Source organism: Opisthocomus hoazin, chromosome Z (assembly GCF_030867145.1).
Source record: "Opisthocomus hoazin isolate bOpiHoa1 chromosome Z, bOpiHoa1.hap1, whole genome shotgun sequence".
Classification (NCBI taxonomy): Eukaryota; Metazoa; Chordata; class Aves; order Opisthocomiformes; family Opisthocomidae; genus Opisthocomus; species Opisthocomus hoazin.
In genome coordinates, this window is record NC_134454.1 from 64,569,555 (window position 1) to 64,592,568 (window position 23,014).

The 23,014-nt window shown below is 41.4% G+C and overlaps 1 protein-coding gene across 2 annotated transcripts in view; it reads left to right on the forward strand.

Annotated features, from left to right (window-relative positions):
- Nucleotides 1-3,864: 3,864 nt before the first annotated feature.
- JMY (junction mediating and regulatory protein, p53 cofactor) overlaps nt 3,865-23,014 on the forward strand; it is a 73,780-nt gene continuing 54,630 nt past the window's right edge. For both annotated transcript variants that reach the window (XM_075410622.1, XM_075410623.1), the window contains exon 1: nt 3,865-4,980. In XM_075410622.1, coding sequence (XP_075266737.1) covers nt 4,138-4,980 — 843 coding nt within the window. In that variant the 5' untranslated portion in view covers nt 3,865-4,137. The remainder of the gene's footprint in view (nt 4,981-23,014) is intronic.

Below are 23,014 nucleotides of genomic sequence, written 5' to 3' on the forward strand. Positions count from 1 at the left end.
ACACATACTCTCAAAAACACTCTTAAAACTTTTGCCAGAAAGAAAACTCCTACTAACAACAAACAGACATTGCTATTTGGTTTGCCCACATTAAAATTTGAATCATACTATCAACAGAAACCAATTAAAAATGCTTGTCCAACATAGCTGTGTTAAGCACAATACTTAACAGCAATTTCAGGACACCTAAAAATACTACTGATTCTACAGTACTTTGAAGCATACTATTGAATATCCTCCCTCCTTCATCTCGGCTACTGTAAGGAATTGAGCAGCTGGTTAATGGAGAACACAACAGTCTTGTCGTTGGACAGAAATCATTTTGCCACAGCAGTCGTTTGGAATGAATCAAACTTTAAATCAGGCTTCCCAGATGAGACCTGGTTTTCTCAAAAACGCTTTGTACTAAAGCTAGTTTATCCAAGGTGTTCAGAGATTCAGATCCATAAAAGTATAATTTCAGTTCATCCTGTAGAATGCTGTAGGAGTCACACGCTAGGTGCTGGAATGCTTGTACAAACACTTAGAGGAGTATTTCTGTTCTTGTTCACAACATCAGCACGCAGGAGACAATTCAGACAGCATTAGGTGAAATCACTTTGCAGTGGTTCAGGTTATTCAGTCCACAGAGGACCCAACTTTTTATGACCAGAAATTACTAATCCTCCCCATGAACACGCAAGTTAAGTACGTGTTTCATCTCATCACCAGCCCCGTTCTGCATTTATTATGTACACACCTGCCTAGGCAGGCTACCCTTTGTGCTGCATTTGGATTCTGTAGTTTCCTTCTTCTCCCAACACCAACCTGAACTGAGATCATGGCTGAGAACCAGCAGATACAGGCTCAGGGAAATGACACTGCAAGGCAGAAAAAGCACAGAGTAACTCCAGGAAGTTTGTAAACCTACTCTTCACTGGCTTACTAATTCAAGATCTCAGTGAAAATCACTGCTTGGAAACCACCCACGGATAGCAATGACTCAAAGTACTCCCTGCTTTAAAAGTTCTGGCGCTTGACCCTGTTCTTACAAAAAAATTGGACATCAGTTGAATTCCTAACCTTACATTTCAGCTCACTAGCAACAAGACGCTTGTAGCTCTCAGAAAGCTTTGGCTCTATAAAACGTAATAATCCAGCCTGTTGGCTGAGCAACTGCTCCTTCCAGCAGCCCTGTTGGTAAGGTTAACTAGGCCTCTTGTGTGGCATTTTCCATGGTAGGATGGGATCCTCATGTGCTGAAGTGCTATGTCATTGGCAGCAGCGTGGCAGCAGTTTGCTTCTTTCCAGACAGCTTGGGTTTTCTTCAGAGATGCTCCCCAGTAGTTCGTTCAGTTGCCACAAACTTGGTATGCTTTTGAAGTGTGGGAATCAGCTGCATGTCAGGCTGACTGGGGGCTGCCTACCCCAATTCTGCTTAGTGATGAAGAGTACACCCCACCACAAGCCCTGTTCGGAAGGCAATTTAGGTCTTTAAGAATGTAATTTTAATTTTTTCATTGCTTATCTGGTAGAAATCAGTGATGTATTTCCTTTAACCACCCTTAAGAACAATTCACCAACATCTGAAAACCCTGCCCTTTGCATATTTATGAATGAAAAGTTATGCACATCCCCCAACACAAAAGTTACCATGAAGGCTACTCAGTGCTCCTTGATAATGTGATTTTGAAAAATTGCTACTTCCTTGCAGGTTTTTCTGTAAGGGTACAATTCTGGCAAAATATATCATGTCCTGAGACCTGATGGCACAGCTTTTCTGCTGCATGAAAAGAGGTCTATCAGAATCTTGATTGTAGCTACGCGATTTTCAGCCTAGTTTTCAGCCAGCTCCCAAATGTTACATTTACCTATTATCCGCTTTAAATCGTACCGGCTTGCCCCTTGGCTATCTGAGAATAGCCAGGATAATACTGCTTCAAAGACCTTGGCCTCTACAGTAATGTACCTGAAATACTAACACCGATCCTTTGGCTGATGAGAAATTTTGAATCCATGTTCAATTCTCGTCAGCCTGGAGATACACATATACTGTTGCATGTTCATTATTTTTATTTTTTTTTTCTTTCATGCATTACTAAAGACAAAATTGAATTGCTGCTTACATTCACCTACTGAAAATTTGTTTCTGAGTACTTAAGAGAAAGATACTATATTTCCCCCACCAATGTACTCTTTGTTTGGTTGCTTGGCCACTTCCACATGGGGTATAATCCAATCCTCCAGGTCACTTCACAGGTGCTTTGATCTGATGCCTAAATTTACGGTAACAGAAAAGAATGCTGCTCTCCGAGATGTACAGCACACATGGCTTTAGAATGCAGATATGGTCCTTCCTCTAGCTGCTGAGCCATAATTTCCTCCTTTTTTCTAACAGCTGTGACTCTGAGTATTCAAGATCTTTATTCTCCTGCGTCTATGTGGTTGCTTTGCTAATGACCAGAGAATGTCTGGATTGGCGGAGGCTCTTGTCAAATACTTTAGCCTCCAAGAACAGGATGCTAGTCAATACAACAACTTTAGAAAAAAGCTGTGACTCACTCTTGCTTCTCTGACAAACTCAATTTAGAATGTTTTATTTCCCCAGTGCTTCCTCTGATTTGGAGCAGGACAACAGTATCACAGATGAGCCAATGCATATTGTCTACTGATCTTATTTTTGATGCAAGTATTTTAGGGTTGTTCAGTAAGAAGTAATTTTTTTTCATTTATACAAGTGCAGAAATGGAATATCCCAGAGGGCACCAGGAAAACAGCCCTTGGCCTTGAATTGCAGGCAATTCATCATTCCTTTCAGACACGCTTATGAGAGTTGTCCGTGCTGACTTACTGTAACCTATTTGCTCTGAGATACACTTGAAAACCTCGGAGAGCACCGCAGACATGAGCGTAAAGTCTCAGCGCAGTTAGCTTCTGTTGTAGAAGTATCCAATTGCTGAAGACAGCTATTCCACAGCATGCCCTTGACACCAGGTCCGGTCACAGATGCTGCACTTTTCTGCAGCCAAACCACACGCGCAGTCCTTTGCTGCGCAGCACGACGTTAAACACTCTTGCTAAACGATCTCTGAAGCATCAGAATTAAGTCATAGAACTAAAATAAGCTGCTGAGGCACCACATCCTTCCCCGTAACCATGCAGAAAACCATGTCACAGGCAAAACGGAAACAAATCCCCTGCAGGTACCATTCTCCCGCGAGAGGATCCATCGCCTGGATGGACCTCTACACTTAAAAACCCTCCGCCAGCCTGGGGGCTGCACAGGCCGCCGCAGGCGAGTGGGCAGGCCAGCTGCAGCGCAGGACCGCCGAGGCCGGCGTGCCCCACCGGGCTGACAGGGCGGCAAACGCCAGGCCAAAGCCGCAGCGGGCCAGCCCAGCGCTGCCCTCCGAAGCTGGCCGGACCAGAGGCCGTTGGCCCCCCAGCCCGCCCCCGGGAGCCCCGAACCGCCGCTCCCCCAGGCCACGCCGTCCTCGGCCCCGCTCCCGCACAGCCGCCCGGCCACACCCCCTAACGGCCCTGGTCCGGCACGTGCCCTTCCCAGCATGCAGCGCGCGGCGCCGGAACGGCCGCATAGCACGTCAGAGGGAAGGGGCGGGGCATCGTCTTCCCCCGCCCAGCATGGGAGCCGGGGGGAGGGAGGGCGGGAAACGGTGAGCGTGGCCGGTGGGGAAGGGGCGGGGCGGGGGGCGATGCTCCGCCCATCCCCCTCCGCCGGAGAAACCAGGGCGGCAGCCAATGGGACAGGCGCGCCGCGGGGCGTGGGGCGGGGCTTCGTGACGCGAAGGGGCGGGGCCGGCACTATGTTGCCGCAGCGCCGCCGCCGCTTGTAAACAGATCCCGCCCCACGTGACGTGCGTGAAGTACCTGAGCGGGGCCACCGGGCATTGTCCGCTGCGGCGGCGGGCTCCGAGCAGAGGGGAGGAGGCGGTTCCTCTCGGTCCTCCCTCACTCCCTCCCACCTCCCTAGCCGCTCCGGCGGGGAGTCGGCGCGTCGTCCCCTCGGCTCTAAGATGGCTGATGGTGGGCGGTGAGGCGGCGCGCGGGGCTGCGGGCAACCGTTGCCGGCCGGCGCGGGGCGGGGGCGGCTGCTGACGGGACGGGGGGCTGCGCCCGTGCGGGAAGCCGCGCAGCGCCATGTCCGCCTTCGCCCTGGAGGAGACGCTGGAGGCCGACTGGGTGGCCGTGAGGCCTCACGCCTTCCAGGAGCGGGAGAAGCACAAGTTCGCCTTCATCGTGGCCTGGAACGAGATCGAAGGCAAGTTCGCCATCACCTGCCACAACCGCACGGCGCAGCGCCAGCGCAGCGGCTCCCGGGAGCTCCGCCGGCTCGGCGGCGGCCCCGCCGGCCCCCACGCCCGAGCCGCCCCGGCGAAGGTCGGCAGCCCCGCCGTGCGCAGCGACGCCGGCCCGGCGCGGGGCTCCTCCGCGGGGCCACGGAGCCCGCTGCGCGCCAGGAGCAGCTCGGCCCGGAGGCCGCCGCGGGGCGCAGAGGCGGCGGGTGCCGGCGAGGAGATAGAAGTGCTGGAGCTGGGGAAGGAGGAGGCCGGCGCCGCGCTGTCGCTGCCGCCTTCGCCGCCGCGGGCAGCCGAGCCGGCCGCTCCCGACGCGGAGCCCGCCGGGGAGGAGTGCAGCTGGGCCGGCCTCTTCTCCTTCCAGGACCTGCGGGCCGTGCACCAGCAGCTCTGCTCGGTGAATTCGGAGCTGGAGCCCTACCTGCCCGGCTTCCCAGAGGAGCCCTCGGGCATGTGGTCCGTGCTGTTCGGAGCCCCGGAGCTGTCCGAGCAGGAGATGGACGCGCTTTGCTACAAACTGCAAGTTTACTTGGTCCACAGCTTGGATACCTGCGGCTGGAAGATCCTTTCTCAGGTGCTCTTCACCGAGACCGACGACCCCGAAGAGTATTACGAAAGCCTGAGTGAGCTGCGACAGAAGGGGTATGAGGAGGTGCTGCAGCGGGCCCGCAAGCGAATCCAGGAGGTGAGGCTGCTGCGTGATCCGGGTGTCGCCACCCGCGTGTTACCTTTTCCTTGCTATGTGACGTCTTCTCTAGTTGTTCCCTCCAGCTGCTCTCCTCTGCCTTTGCAGAATTGATCCAGCCGTGGGACAAAAAAGAAAGTGCAGGAAGGTGGTATAATTAGTGGGTTTTTCTTTTTTTTTTCTTTTTTTTTTCCAAAACAAAGCTTTGAGAATCTTACTAAGAAACGAAGCTTGACCTTTCCAAGGTCCCTGGGGCAGGGATTTAAGAAGGTGCAGATTTCCCTAGTCGTCCAAGTGAGTGCTTTATTCTGTGCAACCAAAGGTAGATGTTTGTGAACAAGTATCTGATCAGTTTGGCAAGGTCTTGCTCCCAGAGTGTTGTTCTTGCATTGCTTTGCACCAGGATGTGTTGGAGTCTGATTTTTTCTGCTTAATGGGAGCTGCAACATGTGGTGTTTATTTTGACAGTACAATTTGGGTGCTTAAGGCCAAAACATTGTAGGTTCCTGCAGGCTCTGGGTGCTGAATCTGGTATTTCAAGTAAGATGATGTTTTCCAGTGGAATTGAAGTAACTACAACGTTTGTTCAGCTGGTGAGTTCTTAGAGTTTGGATTTTAAAAAGCGAGCTGTCTGGTCCAAGTGAATATTTACTGCGTTGCTGTTGCTTGTGTCTGGCAAGACTTGGGTGTTTCAGGAAACGCCATCTCTCCTTCTTGTACTGTATACTGTTTAGACAAAAGTAGTTGAGGAGTTTCTGCTAACTAACTGCTGGCGTTGGTGTATGTGATTTTTTTTTTTTTTTCCACATCTTTGTGGACTGAGGTATGTAAGGACCCAGATTTCCCCACTGTAAAAGGAGTATTTTACATTTGTTCTTATGTTCCAGTGGCCTTGGTCCAGAACGTACCAGGATCTATCTGGGTGTGACTATGTGTATGAATCAGGCTATGGAATTTTTCATTTTTGCGAACATCATCGGAGTTCTAGTGTGTGGACAGAGGTCAAGTTTGGCTACTTCAGCTGCCCGCTTATATCCTGTCAATATTGTGTGTTCAAAAATGTGTGGTGGTGAATGTTTTTTCCTTGGTGGAATATGAGCTTATCTGCTTGCTGTCTGCTTTGATGGCATAGTTTTGAGTCTTTGTAGGATTCAGGCCGAGCTTTTACTTAGTGACTGAAGTTACAGAGTATGACAAAATTGTTTTATCAGTGATGAAATCACGATAAGAGCATCCACGTGTAGCATTGTCAGGTAGAAGTTTATTTCCAAACTGTTGTGTTCGGGTATGTCATTGTGATTTTTCTTTTTTTTGTGGCTTTTTAGAAGTCTGAATTAATCCTTGCAAATTTTGGTATACAACTGGTAATTAGTCTGTTAGTCTTCTGCAGTAGTTTTAGTCCAAAGAATATGAAAGCATGTTGTCTTCCACTTTTTTGTTTGACTACATGAATGCTTGGCAATGTGTGCTGAGACTGACTTAGCCTTCAGCTCAGCAATTTTTAGAAGGAGCCGAGCAGGGCAAGAGAAGTTCCTGTTACATGTGTGGAGTTTGGAGAATGGGTACCTAAGTCAAAGCATGTGGTGTTTTTGAGGAAACACTAGTTTGGTATTACTGAGCAAGAACTGTTTTTCTGGGAGAATCTCGACTCGTATTTTGTTCGCACCAGTAGTACTGGCAAAAAAAATAAATTGGTTAGGAATAGGCAATGCAAGCTTTATCCGTCAATATCTTTAAACTACGACATCATATTCTCTGTTAATGTTCAGAACTTATTGCAGGCAAAATGGCAGAGCCTGTGTGTGTATTTGACTACAGCACAACCTCCCTTTTCTGTGGTAACCAAACCAATAGTGTAGCTAAAGTCAGTACAGCTGTACTTCTGTCACTGTCAGTTGTGTAAATTGATCCTTCTTTAACTAAAGGTAGTTCATGTTTAAGAAAAGAAACCAACAGAATGATCTGCGCTCTCCCTCTTGGCTCTCGGGTTTCTCATTTCCTTACCTGTTAGTGGTTTACTTGGTGCACAAGAAACGTCTTTATATTAAGCAAATACTTACGTTGTTTGTCATTGCAATTCTAAGTAAATAAGGCAATGGATGGTGGGCACTGCTCGGTATTTCTGAAGTAAAGGTTTTTCATACTCTAAAGAAAACCCACTGAATCCAACAGAGAGGATGCCACTGAAGCTTTATTTGGGATTCCAGGTTCTTGGCCAGTATTTCCAGAATCTTAAACTCTGTGTCTAGAAGGCAGAAAAAGTTCGCCTTTGTACTCTTGCTCCTGCCAGTTTCCTGTCTATGTTCCTCCTATAACATGGGAGGAGTTTTTCTACCCTAAGCGTACATGCTTGTAAATTTTTTGTGTACATAATAATGTATAATAATAAGTATAGTAATATCAAAGATGGTGGTGTAGCTCTTTGTCAATGCTCTGTTGGCAAAAGGCTGAACATAATCACAGTTTTCCTGAATAAAAAGTGGTGCTAGTATAAACTATGATTAAGAGGGTTTGGTGGCTTAGTCATGCCAACAAACATATTCCATTGTGTGCTTCTCCTTTTACTTGCTCTTGCATAGCAAGTTGTGAGTTTGGGAAGCCTGTCTTTACATTACACGCCTACTTCAGCATTGAATTAATGACACCTGTGAATCTCCCTGTTCCTTAATTGCCATGGCAGTCTGAAATTTGGTGGATGATAGTCTACAGGATCGTGAATGCCAGTTGTAAAACTAGTCAGAGACTTGTTTTAGTTTTCTTGCTGCTCTGTAAAAATCTATGAATTCTAACGGTCTGCCTACAGACACTACAGACCGTTTTGCATCTCTGTGTGTGTTGTTTTGAGCTGCTTTAGTACAAAAGTTCAGAAACACTTTTCGGTGCATAGTGAAATTATGAGAGCATCTCATTTTCTGTGGCTAACTTAAGATTCCCTTGAGAGTGAGAACCTACTGATATTAATCTCCTTCCCCTGTACAGTGGAATATTTTACTAAGCACAAGAATACCCCTGAAAACTTCTACCTTGTGTTGGTTGGCTTGATTTGCTTTTGATTCAAGGGCTGGAAAGGTTAAGGGAAAAAAAAAATCTTTTGTCTGTTTCATTACATTAACAACTTGTATGAGAAGAAAATGTAAGTTTTTTTGACAGAAAGCTGAATGGTCACTTTAGTTTCTTCTTAAATCAGTATGGGTACAGTATTTTAAAAATTACTTTTGCACAGCTTTAATAAGAACGTTTTTTGTTTTGCATGAATGAAGTATGATGGTCAAATCACAAATTTGTAAGGAGTTGGTTCAGTGGTTGAATTTGTTCTAGTATTTTGGTGAAAAATAATATTCAAGATCATTTTGGTAACTAGGAGAATTTTGTTTCCTTTCTTTTGGCCACGTGGATTCAGTTATAAAATAAATGTGAATATGGTGCCTAGTGGGGCACTGTACCAAAAATGCAAGTTTTCCAGAGGTAAGGTGACCTGTTTCTGTTCAGTGATCTGCTGCTAGGCACAATGTGATTTAAAGAGAGATTCAACATCAAACTCAAAAATAATGCAAATGTAAATAATATAAAACACTACAAAAAAGTATTTGGTGTTCCAGTAATGCACAAAAATGCTAGCAGTAGTGTTTCCATCAAAACCAGTGTAACATCTTTCTGTGCAAGAAGCAAAGAAAACTGAATCCTGTATATTAACTGCAGTAAATAGATTTACAAGATACATAAGGTGGCTCAGGAGAGAACATGGGTTCAGATTTATCTTTGAGAGCAGAGGACTAAGCCAAGATATTATGTGGAATTTTTTTGCTATCAACGTGTATAGAGCAGAGTTAAGACTAATGCTGAGCGTTCTGGAAATCCAACCTATTTTTGTTTGAATGCTTGTTTTTACATACTCATTATTTGTAGTATGAACACTTGTTTCCAGTAAAACTGAATTTACTTCTGTTGTGATTTACTTCTGAGTAGTTTGTAACTAAGCTATTTAAGTACTGAACAAATACAATTAGTTAGTACTAACCAAAATATCATATGTCAGCAGCTGTAGGACATGCTCTGTAGAACAGGCAAGTAGGCTCAAAGTTCTTAGGAGACACCTACATGGTATTAGTACTCTGGCTAGTACTTCTGTTGCTGTCCAACCAAAGGTATTTTCTCTGTGTTTATCCTTGTCAGCCATAATCTTTCTACTTATTTAATTTGTTGCTGGAGTTATTAGCGGTTACTTCTGGTTGTTACGAACTAGTCCTAAGCTAATAAATTGTTTTAAAGGTTCATTGTTTTAGGCATTGGAAATTCCCACCTGACTCATTCTGCAAGAATCAAACCCAATAGTAAGGATACTGTGATACATTTTCAGATAAGCAAAACTAAGTGTGGAGTGGTTCCCCCATCCCCATTTCAGCAAATAATAAAAATCGAAGTCAGCTGGATATTTTGTTTTCAGTGTTTCAGTGAGCTTCTGAATTGTGTTCTATAGAGGTAAATCCATGTTACAAGTTAAACACTTGATGATGACGTGTACTACTGGAAGATGTGGAAGTAAGGTAGAGAGGGCTGTATCACGTGAGATTCTTGGACCCTTATAGCAGCAAGGTTGATTAAATATGCAACAGCTTAATCATATTGTGGGCTCATAGTTGCTGAAAGTCTAAAATGTGATTACGTACGATTTTAAAATACGTGCTTTAAAATGGCTTCTAGGAATCCAGTATTTAAAGGACATTAGACCACGTTACCGTAGTATTTTCTTCTCTTTAGTCTGTGTATTAAAACCTTCTAAGTTCTAAGCAAAGTAACTATTTACTGTTTAATTGGAAATATTTTATCTGTTATCCTTCTTCCATTTGATGTCTTCTTGAGCAAGTGTTTCATTCTTTCTACTGCCTTTCACTTTTACTTCTGTTATATAGGTAGCAGCAAATTGTTTCAGAACTTTAGACTTGTGTTTGTAGGTTAATTAGATTTTTTTTGTTTTTGTCGACCTTTTTGTGTTGTCTCTTTCCCAGTCTTAGTGTGATACTTGTTTTGAAGTAATTTTTTTCTTTTTTTCCCACTTTCTACACTGCACTTATGGCATATATGTGTAGGTAGACTTCATGCACTGCTTTATTAATGCCTTGTTATTTTGACAAGAGCTAGCTGAAGATGGTGAATATTATGGCTGTATCTGAAGACAGTAGAATGCTTAAAATAATGTACACTTTTTCAAAACATGGACAAGTGACATGTACCCAAGGCAAAGGACATCTGCTTGAAAAACTAAGTTTTCCTTGACAGAACTTAAGTCTTATGTGAAAAATAAAAGTACATTCTGTAGAACATGGCAATATTGTTCAGTGTGACCCATAGTAAGTTTAGACTTAATTTTTGGAAACTGAAGACAACAGCTTGCCAGTCTCATAGTTCCTTTCCTTATCCAAATACCTGGGAAGATAAAAGGAAATAAAATGCAATATATTCTCTGTTTTAACTGTCTAAACTGGGGCTGGGGAACAATTTGTGTCATGTAGTTGGGGGAGTATTCTGCTGATGAGATTATGGTATTCCCCTTCAAAATTTGAATAACTGTGTTTCCCTAGATGTAGAGGTAGACTTTCCTCTGTTTTTTGTTTAAAGTTGCTCTAGTTGATACTCAGTTGCAGCATTTTCATGTGCCAGAATATTCTGGAGAGATCCAAACAATCTGTGTGATAAACACTCTGTAACCCATTGTGCTCATGAAGATTCGCAGCTCACTTCGTTTCTTAGCTTTTAGAGGTGGTGAGGACTTGTCTTTTCTTTGTGTTTACCTTTGTTGTCTTGCATATTTTCTCCATTTTTCCAGCATTATTTTCTTTCTCTGCAAGTGAATATCCTACCTTCAAGTCAATGCCTTTTAAAAGGCTTAATCCAGTAACTTTTTTTGTTCTCCGTTGCTGGCTGAGATACTACACTGGCAGGTTTAGAATGTGAAGGCAGATTAATTCTAATAATTTAATCTTTTTGCATTTCTTTCTGTAATATAAGAAGACACTGCTTACAGATGATGAGTGAGGTTTATGTTCTTTATATATGTGCTACCACAGAGCTGACGAAGGTACTGAAAAGCAGAGGTTTTCAGATATGGCTACACCTACATTTTTTCCTCTTTGAGGAGGTACTTTTAACATTCCTACTAGTAGAAACATACCGTGGCAGTCCACCACGATATTGCTGTATGGGAGAGAACTCTAGTCAAAGTGAGGGCACAGTCCAACTGAAGATACATCTGCAAAACTTCTTTATTATTTAAAGACATGAAAACTTTGCTGTAAGGAATGTGGTTGAGCGTGAAGGAAGATAGGATAGGAGGAGAGGGAAGAATGGTGATATTCTGAAGATACATAACATCACTGACAGTCAATATGTATCTGAGCTGTTGTTGCTCAAGACTGCTGTCTGCTGAACAGAGAAGTAGAGTAAGGTTGGATTGTGGGATGATGAGCCTGTTGCTTTAGCTGTCGAGAGTATCTTCTAAATAGGCTCAGTCCTCTTCCTTCTTTATTTTCTCCAGAGAAGAATTGGCTGTTAACATTTGGTGATTCTGTAATGCCAAAATGTATTTTTTCTTTTTAGTATCATACAAAAGCAACAGAAGCAAATGAACATGTATTAAACTCTGTAGAGGAACCTGTACCTAGAACTTCTTTTGCGATTTGGGGTGACTGGAGTACTAGTAATAGAACAGTTGCATTGTTTCTTCTCTCTTTTTCCAGAAAATAAAGAAGAAAAAAAACCCTAGTTAAAATAAATTGTTTATTTTTAAAATGTCACAAGTTATTGCTAAGTTGCTGTGTAGGAAAAACTTGTAAATAAGATACTGTGCTGTTGCGAGCAGTCTACTGTGTTATAAAATGGGGTGTCCAGAAGTTTTGCCCTGCTGCTGGTATTCAGCGTGATGGTGCTTTAGGGAGGGGGGCGTATAAGGCAAACAGTGACTGTAGGTTTATCCATGTAATGTGTAACACCACTGTAACCATTCAGAGCAAAGATCTTGGATAGTTCACTGAAAATACCTGCTTTAAGTGCAGTGCTGTTTAACAGCAAACATGCAAGAATGTTTCAAGGATGATAAAGGAAGAATTGTTGTGCCCTTACAGGAAGTAATAGTATGATCTCATCAGAAATCTGCTGGTGCTGTTTGCTAGAATATGGGTTAATTTTTAGTTGTTGAAGCCCTTGCATAACTTTAAACAGGATTAGAAAAATAAAGTAATCCAGATTTGTTAGGCAGAAGGTTGGATGATCTCATAGTATCCTCCAGTCATAAGCTGTATAAACTAAAAAGGGAAATATGTTTTTGTTTTAATTAGTTTGTTGTTGAAACTTGCCCAGTTTCCATTTTCTGAAGAATTTGGGCCTGAAATGGAAACCAAACCATTATTAGTTTGTCTGAAAACTTCATGAAGAATTTTAATACACAGTAGTAGTTCTGAAGTTGAAACATCTCCACGTCTCCTTGTTTACTTTCCTTGTCAACCATGTCCATTATTATTAGTAACCTCTTACTAGAGGCTTGTTTGTGCAGTTTGGGTTTTACTTCTAGATTAGCTCTTCTAGTTGTAGGCGGGATGGTGTTTTGTGAAGACAGCTTCCCTGGCAAGCTAGTTTTTGAAAATCATCATATGGAGCCATTCAGAATAGATGTAAATAGAATGCTGGTGGTGTATTTGCCTGTGACTCTGCTCACCAGCTGCAAGCATTTTGGCAGAGGTTTTTTTTGGTTAAAAACCTTTTACTGTTAAGACCCTATCTCTGGGTTTCCTTTCTTTCTACTTGTTTCCGTTTGTCATTTCTATAGTGTAACTTCTCAAATGTATGTGGTTTTTTTTGGTTACATATGTGGCAGACAAACATTACCCATTCAGATGAATTTGAATGCTTAATTTACTTTTTTTGTTAATGAGTTGCTTCTGGAAAGGTGTTATAAAACACTTCCAGTCATTCAGCAACCTTTTTTTTTCTGAAAGTAAATTGAGTACCTCTGCTTTCATAAATGATAATGAAATTTTTTGTTTGATGCTACTGCTATAGTACTTTCCAAAATGTATTTGTAGACAAATATTTATATAACCTTTTTTTGGAAAAATGCCGTGATATTGGTGTGAGGAACTAGATTTAAACATTTTTCAAGAGGAAAAAAAAATAATTAGTATTTGCTTGTGATGGCTTGCAGACAATTTATGTGGGTCACTTAAAATTAGTAGTAGCACAGTTTCTCACATAACAGCATTCCATCATGACTAGTTTTGAGCTACTTCAGGGAGACAGTATTGTAAAAGATTTTTCAATAACTTAGAATCATAGATTATTATGTTAGAAGCAACATCTGGATTTTCTAGTTGAACCCCATGCTTAAAATAGAACTACTTTTGATGAAGGCTTCTTTTTCTAAAAAAAAAACCACCCCAAACCCAAAAACAAACAAACAAGCAACCCCTATGAAACTTTAAATAACACTGTGTGCTTTACATCGATGATAAGGAAGTGTAAAAAAAGAAAAAGAAACAAATGTATTAATTCAGTTCTGAAACTTTTGAGGGTGAAAATCTATCGAACAGTTTTAGAAGTTTCTGGAAGTTTATAATTTTCTACTAGTAGCACTGTGGCTTCAGAGCCCAAATTTTTCAGCCTTCAGTAATGTGATAGGTGTTTATAATTGTCAGATGTCAGAATTTTGAATTGCACCATTTTGTCACTTCAGACTAGTATAATTCAGCAAAATATCAATGTGTGGGAGGAGTTTAAAAAATCCCAAACTACTTGCAATATTGGAGCTGCTCTGGAAGAGTTGAATAGGTAAATAGTTTGTATTGCTTCAACCATGTTTTATCGTGCTGTTTTGTCATGCATGGATTTTACTATTCCCGAACATTTAAACTGTGTATCCTTTCCCCTTCATTTCTCCATGAAAATAGGAACAAAACCAACCTGGACAGGTAACGCCACGAAATACAAGTCTGTGTTCCCACGATACTAACATAAATAGCTTTTGTCTGAAATGTTGTGCTGGTATGAAAGGGATTTAATAGCTTGTTATTTGCGTGATACTTGCTGTTAAAGAGGAAAAATAGTGTGTGTCGTGGGATTTCAGGAGTTTCTTGCTGTCTTGTTTGGCCTTTTTGTAGTAGTAGTGCGCTGTAAATGTGTTCTTTCTGTTGGGCTTTTTTGGATGTTGTGTTCAACATTTAAATACCCCCAGCCCCCCATTATTTTAGCTTAGAAACTTAGAAATTGCATTTAGCTTGTGTGATGCTGTTTCCTTCTGAAACCTGCCTTTCTGTGGTTTCACTGTTTTATAAGGCGCTGTAGAGTTTGAAAAGGGGTTAAACTATACCAGCCTTGAGAAAAACAGCCCTCTCTGTGATGAGTTACCTGTCAGCTGTTGTCCAGGGTTTAAAGGAGGTTCGTCGCCCATGTTGTTGAAGGGAGCTGGAGAACTGGATCATCAGCTTGCTAGTGCTGAAAGGAGGGGATTCTATTGCTTTCTGTCCTCCCCCCTTCAGCTTTTTGTTCCTTCATGTTGTGCTTCTCTGTCCTTGTGGTGGGCTGATTCAACTCGGTAAACCTCAGTAAATTAATTCAAGAGAAACTACAGAAATAGCTTTCTGCCAGATGCTCAGTTAGTTTGTTGAAGGGTCTGAGAAATACCAATGCCAGTGCAGTGGAGGAAGAGGGCACCTGAGAGCAGAAGGAACAAGGAACCAGGTGGAGTTGGAAGAAAAGAAGGAAGAGGGGATGGGAACTGGAATCTTCTTTCGATAGGAACAAGCTGTTAGTTCATCTCAGCTTTTAAAAAGTAATTTCACCTGTACCAGTACTTTGAAGCTGGTGTTGTCACAATGCTTTACCCACTTTGAATTAGATTTTTTTAAAAGTCCAGCAGTAGATTGGTCAGACATTTGAAAATATCTGCTACCATGCCAAGTGCATTGTAAAACCGGTAAGAGTACTAATTCAGTGCTGCTGATACGATTCCCATGAGCTGACTTCAGAGTGCAATTGATTATACCTCTTAAGATGTATTTTTTTTCTTCCCATTGAATGTTCAGCTTTCTTTTCATAAAAGAACATTTGCTCTTTAGCAGAGTGGGTATTTGTCTAGGCCTCTGTCCTGACATTGCAAACCTTACACAAAGACGGGTTTTAAGAGTAAATGCATTCATTGTGTGCAAATATTAGTTTGTTAAGACAGTTACCAGTTTTGAGCCTCTTGCAGATGTTTTCCTGACTAATAGCATAGTTCAGAAGCACAGAAGAAGATGGTCTGTGGACCAAAAGTTAATGTATTTTATGGCACAGCACGAACATTTATGTAACTTATGTTCTCACTCCTCTGGCTTCCGGGTTTTTTTCGATCAGACTCCTGTAGAAAAAAAAAATACTTAAACGCATTAGAACACATGTGAAATAAGCTCTTTGCCAAGCCTTTGGGGTGAGGTGTTGCCTAGATGTCTTTATGTTTAGAGTTACTGTGTTTCAACTGATCAGTGATTCGTTATTGACTTTATCTTTTAGATATTTTGCCCCTTTTCAAAGGGAGGGAGTCCTACAGTGACATAATAACTTTGAAATACAGTAAACAGATCTATTTTATTCATCAAATTATGTTACAATGTAAATACTTATTTCTGTGTTACTAACAGCAGAAAAAACCCTAGCGCTCCTGTACAGTGAGCACTTCTGTGCAATTAGCCCTTGTTTGCTATGATTTCTGTAGCTTATTTGTGGCTGTGCTATTCTAAGTAATATACTAAATCAAACAACTAGCTGGTTTTTATAGGCACTCATTTGGCATGATAGTGTAACTCAGCAGTGGCACAGCCACATCACACAGTAAGGTAAGGTAATCGGAGAAGTACCATCTTAAAATAAAAGCAGCTTTACCATGATGATATGCATGTTTGTGTTATTTACAGTAAAGGAGATGCATAGTTTTTAATTGTTGATATTTGCCTCTTGAGCTTTCAGAAGAGATATGGTGTACCATACGTTGTTGTTGGAGTTGACAGCTTTAAGCCTGAGCCTTGTGATATTCCAAGAAGTTATATATACATATACATACAGTTCTGCTGAGATTTCTATTTAGAATTTTGTGTGGGAGGAGAGAATTTGCATTGTTCAGTAATGATGCATATGTGGAAATAATGTTTTGGCACACTTGACTACATTGAAAAACTACTTCAATTTTTCTTACCCAGTTCAGTTCTTTTCCTTTTCTACAGACTTGTATTACAGGTAGTGTATTGGAAAGAGGTGCATTTTGATAGGCAGTGTAAATGAGCTTGACAGAAGTAATTGGTACTGTCCTAGGAGCTGTTAACCAAAGTATAAATGAAGATAACTCATATGAGTAAAGAGAGGCCAGGCAATCTGCAGTGTGCTGGTCTTAGCCGTCTGGCATGCTCTCTCGTAGTGACTTGACCTTCGCACCAGGTGCCCACCAAGCTGCTGTCTCTCCCCTTGCTTAGCTGGACAGGGCAAGAAAATACGATGAAAGGCTCGTGGGTCGAGATAAGGACAGGGAGATCATTCAGCAATTACCGTCGAGGGCAAAACAGACTGTACTTGGGGAAATTAATTTAATTTATTGCCAATGAAATCAGAGTAGGATAATGAGAAATAAGAATAAATCTAAAGGCACCTTCCATGCACCCCTCCCTGCTTCCCGGGCTCAACTTTGCTCCCAAATTCTTTACCTCCCAGCCCTGAGCGGTGCAGGGTGATGCGGAATGGGGGTTGCAGTCAGTTTATCACATGTTGTCGCTGCTGCTTCTTCCCCCTCACACTCTTCCCCTGCTCCAGTGTGGGGTCCCTCCCACAGGAGGCAGACCTCCACAGACTTCTCCAGTGTGGGTCCTTCCACAGGCTGCAGTTCTTGAACTGCTCCAGCGTGTGTCCCTTCCACAGGGTGCAGTCCTTCAGGAACAGGCTGCTCCAGCGTTAGTCCCCCACGGGGTCACAAGCCCTGCCAGCAAACCTGCTCCAGCGTGGGCTCTCCATGGAGCCACAGCCTCCTTTGGGCATCCACCTGCTCTGGCGTGGGGTCTTCTGTGGGCTGCAAGTGGCTATCTGCTCCACCATGGGCTTCTGTGGGCTGCAGGGGGACAGCCTGCATCACCATGGTCTGCTCCATGGGCTGCAGGGGAATCTCTGCTCCGGTGCCGGGAGCACCTCCTCCCCCTCCTTCTGCAGTGACCTTGGTGTCTGCAGAGTTGTTTCTCTCATGTATTCTCACTACTCTCTCCGGCTGCAGTTGTGCAGCAGGTTTATCCCCTTCTTAAATATGTTATCACAGAGGTGCTACCACCATCGCTGATGGGCTGGGCTTTGGCCAGCAGCAGGTCCGTCTTGGAGCCAGCTGGCCTTGGCTCTGTCGGACGTGGGGGAGGCTTCTGCATATTCTCAGAGAAGCCACCCCTGTAGACCCCTGCTACAAAAACCTTACTACCTACACCAAATACATCTCCGCACACGAATACTGAGGCACACAGGCTCTCTGCAGGCCAGTAAAAGACTGTCTTAAACAAGGCTTAAAGAGGAATAATGTGGCTCACTGGGTATGAGCAGCTCTTCAGAGGCCTTGCAGACACATCTTATGGAAGTGTTCCTTTTTATTTCTTCTGTTTTAAACACCCTATTTTTACTTCCCAGTATCTTTTTGGGTTTTGTTTTGTGTGCGTGTGTGTTTGCTGTTTGTTTCTTAGAATAACTGCAAGCTTTGAACTTGTTTGTTATGTGGGGTTTTTGTGTGCATTTGTTTTGGTTATTTTAATTAAGTCAGTCCTTCTGTAAATAGCCATTTAGAAAATTCCCCCAAAATCCAGACAATAATCTTTGCAAAGCATTAGTTTACATTTCCAATTCTCTTATCTTCAGAAGCGTGGTTGAAAAAAATGGACATTTGTCTGCTCAGTAGGTGGATGATTGCTTTATGTACCAATTATAAACTGTATGGTTTCCAAATAAGTTTACTATGAAATTAACTTGTTTGTATCTTTTAATCTTAAGAGGCTGGAGAGATGTAGTGCTGGTTCCAGCAATTCTCATGTTGGGCAGTATTACCTTATTTGCTTATGCTGTCCCAACTCCGTATCCATCTTTTATATTCTCTTCGATGACTTCCATCCCAACTGTAAAATATACTTTAGGTCTGTATTGCAGACTTGGGCTTTGGTCTGTTACTGGGGCATTCAACTGCTACAATAATGCGAATAGTCTTTCTGTACTGCAAAGGTAAGGATTGCTGATGGCAATGCAGTCGTGCAAACAGAAGGCCAAATGTCCTGGCAAGTCTTAATCTTCTAACCACAACAGGTGATGTTTGAATACAGGACCATGTGTGTAAGAGAGAAAAGCAGTTTGCCTGTAGTACAGATTTTGTGCAGCTGAAGACTCCTGCTTACTACCAGGACGTGGGAGTGTGTTTGCTTTTAACAAGGGGTTTTTTTAGTTGTTTAAAGATAGTTTAGAAAGAGAGATAATAGAAGCAAATTTTAAGCATGTTCAGATATAAGAAATTGTAGTCTAAGTTCAGTTGCTAAAACTTTGCATACAAATGTTACTTACCCTGGAGCTTTACTTCGTTGGAACGCATTTTCTGGAGCTCATTGCAGACTATTTCAAGCGTATCAGCAGGAGGATTTGGTATTTTAGGACTGCTGTTCAGTGGAAAGGATGGAGTATCTAAAAACTACTCTATCTGCAGTAGTGTACTTCTCTCTGAAAACAAGTTTGCTTCGTTTTACCTGTGATGTTAAATATGCTGCTTCAATTAAAAATCTTTAGAATTCTTTCTGGAAATGGCAAGTAATACTGTGAGGCTTCTGAAAGCCTAAATTCATAGGAAAAATAGGGTATTCTGTAACTTCTATGATTCCAAAAATATGAAGAAGCTTAGTAAGAGACTGAAATATACCTTCATGGCCTGTTTTAGCTAAAAATGTATGTGTCATATTGCAATGTGTGTAAAATAAAATACGACTAATGGAAAGTTTTTTGGAATAATAGCAAAGGAAATGTAAGACTTGACTCTTCAATGATTAAATCAAGCTTTGGATTGTTCTTTCAACTGAGGTCAACCTCCACAAAATTACACTGTCTACTGTAATGCTGTTAAAGCTTTATGGAGAGAATATTTGAAAAAAAAAACACCGAAGACAGAAATAATCTTTGTTATACAGTTCAAATGTATGTGCTGTTAAACTGAAAAAAATGTTTCCTGCTGGTTAGAGCCTATCTGCATAATAGTTGCCTAAAATATATGGATTCATTTAGTTGTGAACAATGTAACATCTGTGAAACATGATTCTTAAAATAAATGCAGTATTCAATGGGTATAGCACTAGTCAGGCATGTACAGGATATTATTCTACCCTCACCCACCTACTTCTTTAAATAATATAATTAAAAAATTGTGAAAGTTAAAAATTCATACCAAGGCTGTTGAAGTAAATGAACAGTTACCCTGGATGTCTGTGCTGAGAATTAATCATGAGTGGGGCATAAAACATACCACAAAAATTGTTCATGTATTTTATACTAACACCTTGAAAACAGCATGGTTTTAAGGTTCGGGGTTCATTTAGGCATTTGGACAGCTTGACCAATGTCTGTATCTTACTAAAAGGTATTATTAGCTGATCTTTTGTGTTTTTAATACAGTCCATCATCTAGTACTGCCTGTATGAAAATTGGAACATACACACTTAAACTACCTGTGAGTCTGTGGAGGGCCTGGTTTGTCTTATGATATTAATTCAATGGATTAATAACTTGCTAGAACCAGAGTTATTGTTACCTGATAGTCTGAATACTGTCTGGGTGGCAGCCAGCTATAAAAACACTTTAGCTGACTTTGATCCAGAACACGGGCTTGACTACATTGAAAGCTTCCACAGGGCTGCTTTATAGAGCAAAGTGGGAGAGGTCCTCTATGCAGCCAGCTTAGCACCATCTGTCTCCTGTCAGTGCCACTGTCAGTCTTCTGTTCGTAGTACACTGTATTGGTGAAGACTTGGTGCTTGGTAATCGTGTCAGTTCCAAAAAGTGAGAGAGAATAGTCTGACCCTTCTGTATTCCTTTAAACTGTGTATGTAGAATCATAGAATCATTGAGATTGGAAAAGACCTCAAAGTTGCTTACATTGTGTTAATGATTTAAGTATATATGCATTCTGTATGAATAACCTGTCCTCGCTTGTATTTTTTTTTGGGGGGGGGGGGTTGGTATTTCTGAAGAAGTTGAGGGTTGGGTTTAGGATTGGGTTAACCCTAGCAGCAGACCGGTCAGAACGGGACACGGGCAAGACCTTGACATGATGCCTGTTTACGTATATTCTGTATGCACAGGAATGTGATGATAATTCATTACTTTATTCATACTGTTTCCAGTGACAGACATGATTTTTACTGAAAAACCAATTAATTATAAGTAGGTACTTTGCTTTTAGTGTCCTTATGATGTCTTTATGCTATACTGATGGCCATAAAATTGAAATGATCCTTCATTTCCTAGCTCTTGCACTCGAACTTCTGCAAAGTTGTGACTTGTATTCCATAATATCAGAACTATTAAATAGGCCTTAAGAATGGTCTGCAAAGGAAAAAAAAAAAAAGCCTTGCATTTTACTGTTCTGTTCCTGGAATGAAGTTACTTAAGATACTCCTTTAAATTATGATGTTTTCTCTGATTTTTGTCATTTTTTGTTGTCCTGTAGGATTTGTATCCTAGTAGAATAGTAGGGTTTCATGATGAAACAAAGGTGTAAATTTACTTAAGAAGATACTAATAGCCTAAGGAACTAAAAGGAAATTAACATTACAGTTTGCTGTAGAGCTGCTGGTAATAATAGAGACCCTTCTTGCCAGTGGGTGGCTTGAGAAGAGGGGTTTAGTTTTTCAGTACTGTAACAGGGGTAATTACAGCTTTGGGACTGCAAGAGGGGTTTCTGATAGTGCCAGAGGGAAGTACGAGAAGGCTTGAGTGTGGCAACTCTGTTTCTAGGTGCTAGCAACAAGCAAGAGGGGCTGAGGAAGAAGGTGGCTTTGTGAACTAGATGGCTAAAATAACTAGCGGGCTGGAATAATGCATGAAATCCATAGGGACTTAAGACTCAAAGCCAAGAGCATCTGGGATATCTGCTGTCGCTGTAATTGCAGGTTACATTATGTGTGTTTAACCTTGAAAGTTCATAAAATATCAGTCCTACAGACTGCAAGCCACAAACCACTAGCCAATACTCTCAGTGAGAACTCAACTAGCACAAAATGTTATGTGCTGCTGGAAGAGAGCAGAAAGGTGTAACAAGTGACCTTGCAATAGGAACCATTTCCTAGGTGAATTTGTTTAGGTAATACAGTAAGTTGATTCATGCTGCTGAAGAATGTCACATCTGTTCTACACAATCTCTCCCAGACCTTTCATCTCTGCTAAGCCTTGCTGAGGGAATGATCTTTCTGGCTTGTTGTCTGAGTGTCATTTTAATGGTGAACATGTAAATAAAGCTACTACGAGCCTCTCTGCATTCTGTCCTGTGTCCTCTCTCTAATCTTGGCTGATCTTTGTTGCTTCAAGGGAAGCCTAGGTAGGGTTACGAGGATCTTCAGAAGGAAACTTTATATTATAAAGAAAGAGAAAACTTTTCCTATCTGGTCAGGTTAACTGAAACACAGCATAGTAATACAAATGTAATGCAGCAAACTGAGTAGACGCTACGGGAATCAAGACTTGTCTTGACTGTCTTGGGGTGTAAATGAACCAAACACCAAAGGACTGTTGACCAAAGCTTCAATTTCTAATCTACAGTTCTCTCTATTTTGTTTTCAAGTTCTAATACTTGATGCAGTTGAGTATACTGACAATATTTAATGTAGACTTGGCATCTAACTTGAATCAACAGATAGAAGATATGAAGTGCTTATTCTATAATGTTCCTAATCTGTTAAGTTCAAATAAACTTGGACTGTGAATATAAGTGGAGATGATAATATAAAGGACAAGAGACTTTGATTTTGGAAGTTACGTAAGAGGGAAGTTAATTTCAGATAATCTTGTCTTTGTAAATATATCAAGTACTTCACATGTCTGTATGAGATTAGTTTTTGTTAACGAGTTGAATATTTTTTTTTAGATATGATTAAAGATTTCCAGCAACATGTGAGGTCTGCCCAGGAAAATGCCCAAAATAGATGCAAAACAAGCATAGAAATTAAAAACATACATTGTAGCAAATTTGTTCAAACAGATCAATTTTCAGCTTCATAAGAACTAAAGAAAGGAATGGACAGACTTTGAGGTTGTGTTTTCCTGTATGAATTAAAGCATAAATTATTTTAAGTATCTTTTTGAAGCTTGTAATACTTAAATAATTTGCTTTGAAAAAAAAAAAAAATCTAATGGAAACTTCATGCATTTGAAACTTCATGCCAAAACTGTCTAGGCTGAAATCATAAACTGGAAGGTAGAATTACCAGAAATGCAGATCACTGATTTATTTCATATGGATTGTTCTCAGTGTCTGGTGCTGCACTGATATAATGGAATTCTGTGGGCCCAAAGTACAGACAGGCAAAAGAAAAAAAAAACCTAAAAAAACCCCAAATCTCTAAAAAATCCCCCCAAACCTAGAAAGATCAAAATGCGACTTCTCTTTTGTCTCCTTTCGAATCACTCCCTCCCTGCCCCCCGCCTGACACCTGAAAGTGGGATATGTGTCAAGAAGCATATCTGATTACTACTTTATGGATTCTTGTACTAAGTTGCATTTTGTGCTGTCTTTGTGGTGATACTCATTACCTTCCAGAGATTTTTGGAAAGAAAAAAATCAGGTTATCAGAGACATGCTCATACTCTACTAAGGTACAGATAGGGATTAAGATTGATTTTTTTTTTTTTGATTCTTTGTTTGAGTGATGATTTTGTGGGAGAGGGAAGATAATAGAAGAGGATAGGCTAAACAGTGCTTTTTAGATGATTGTCACTTCTAGCAGGAATGTTAGAATACTTTCACTAAAAT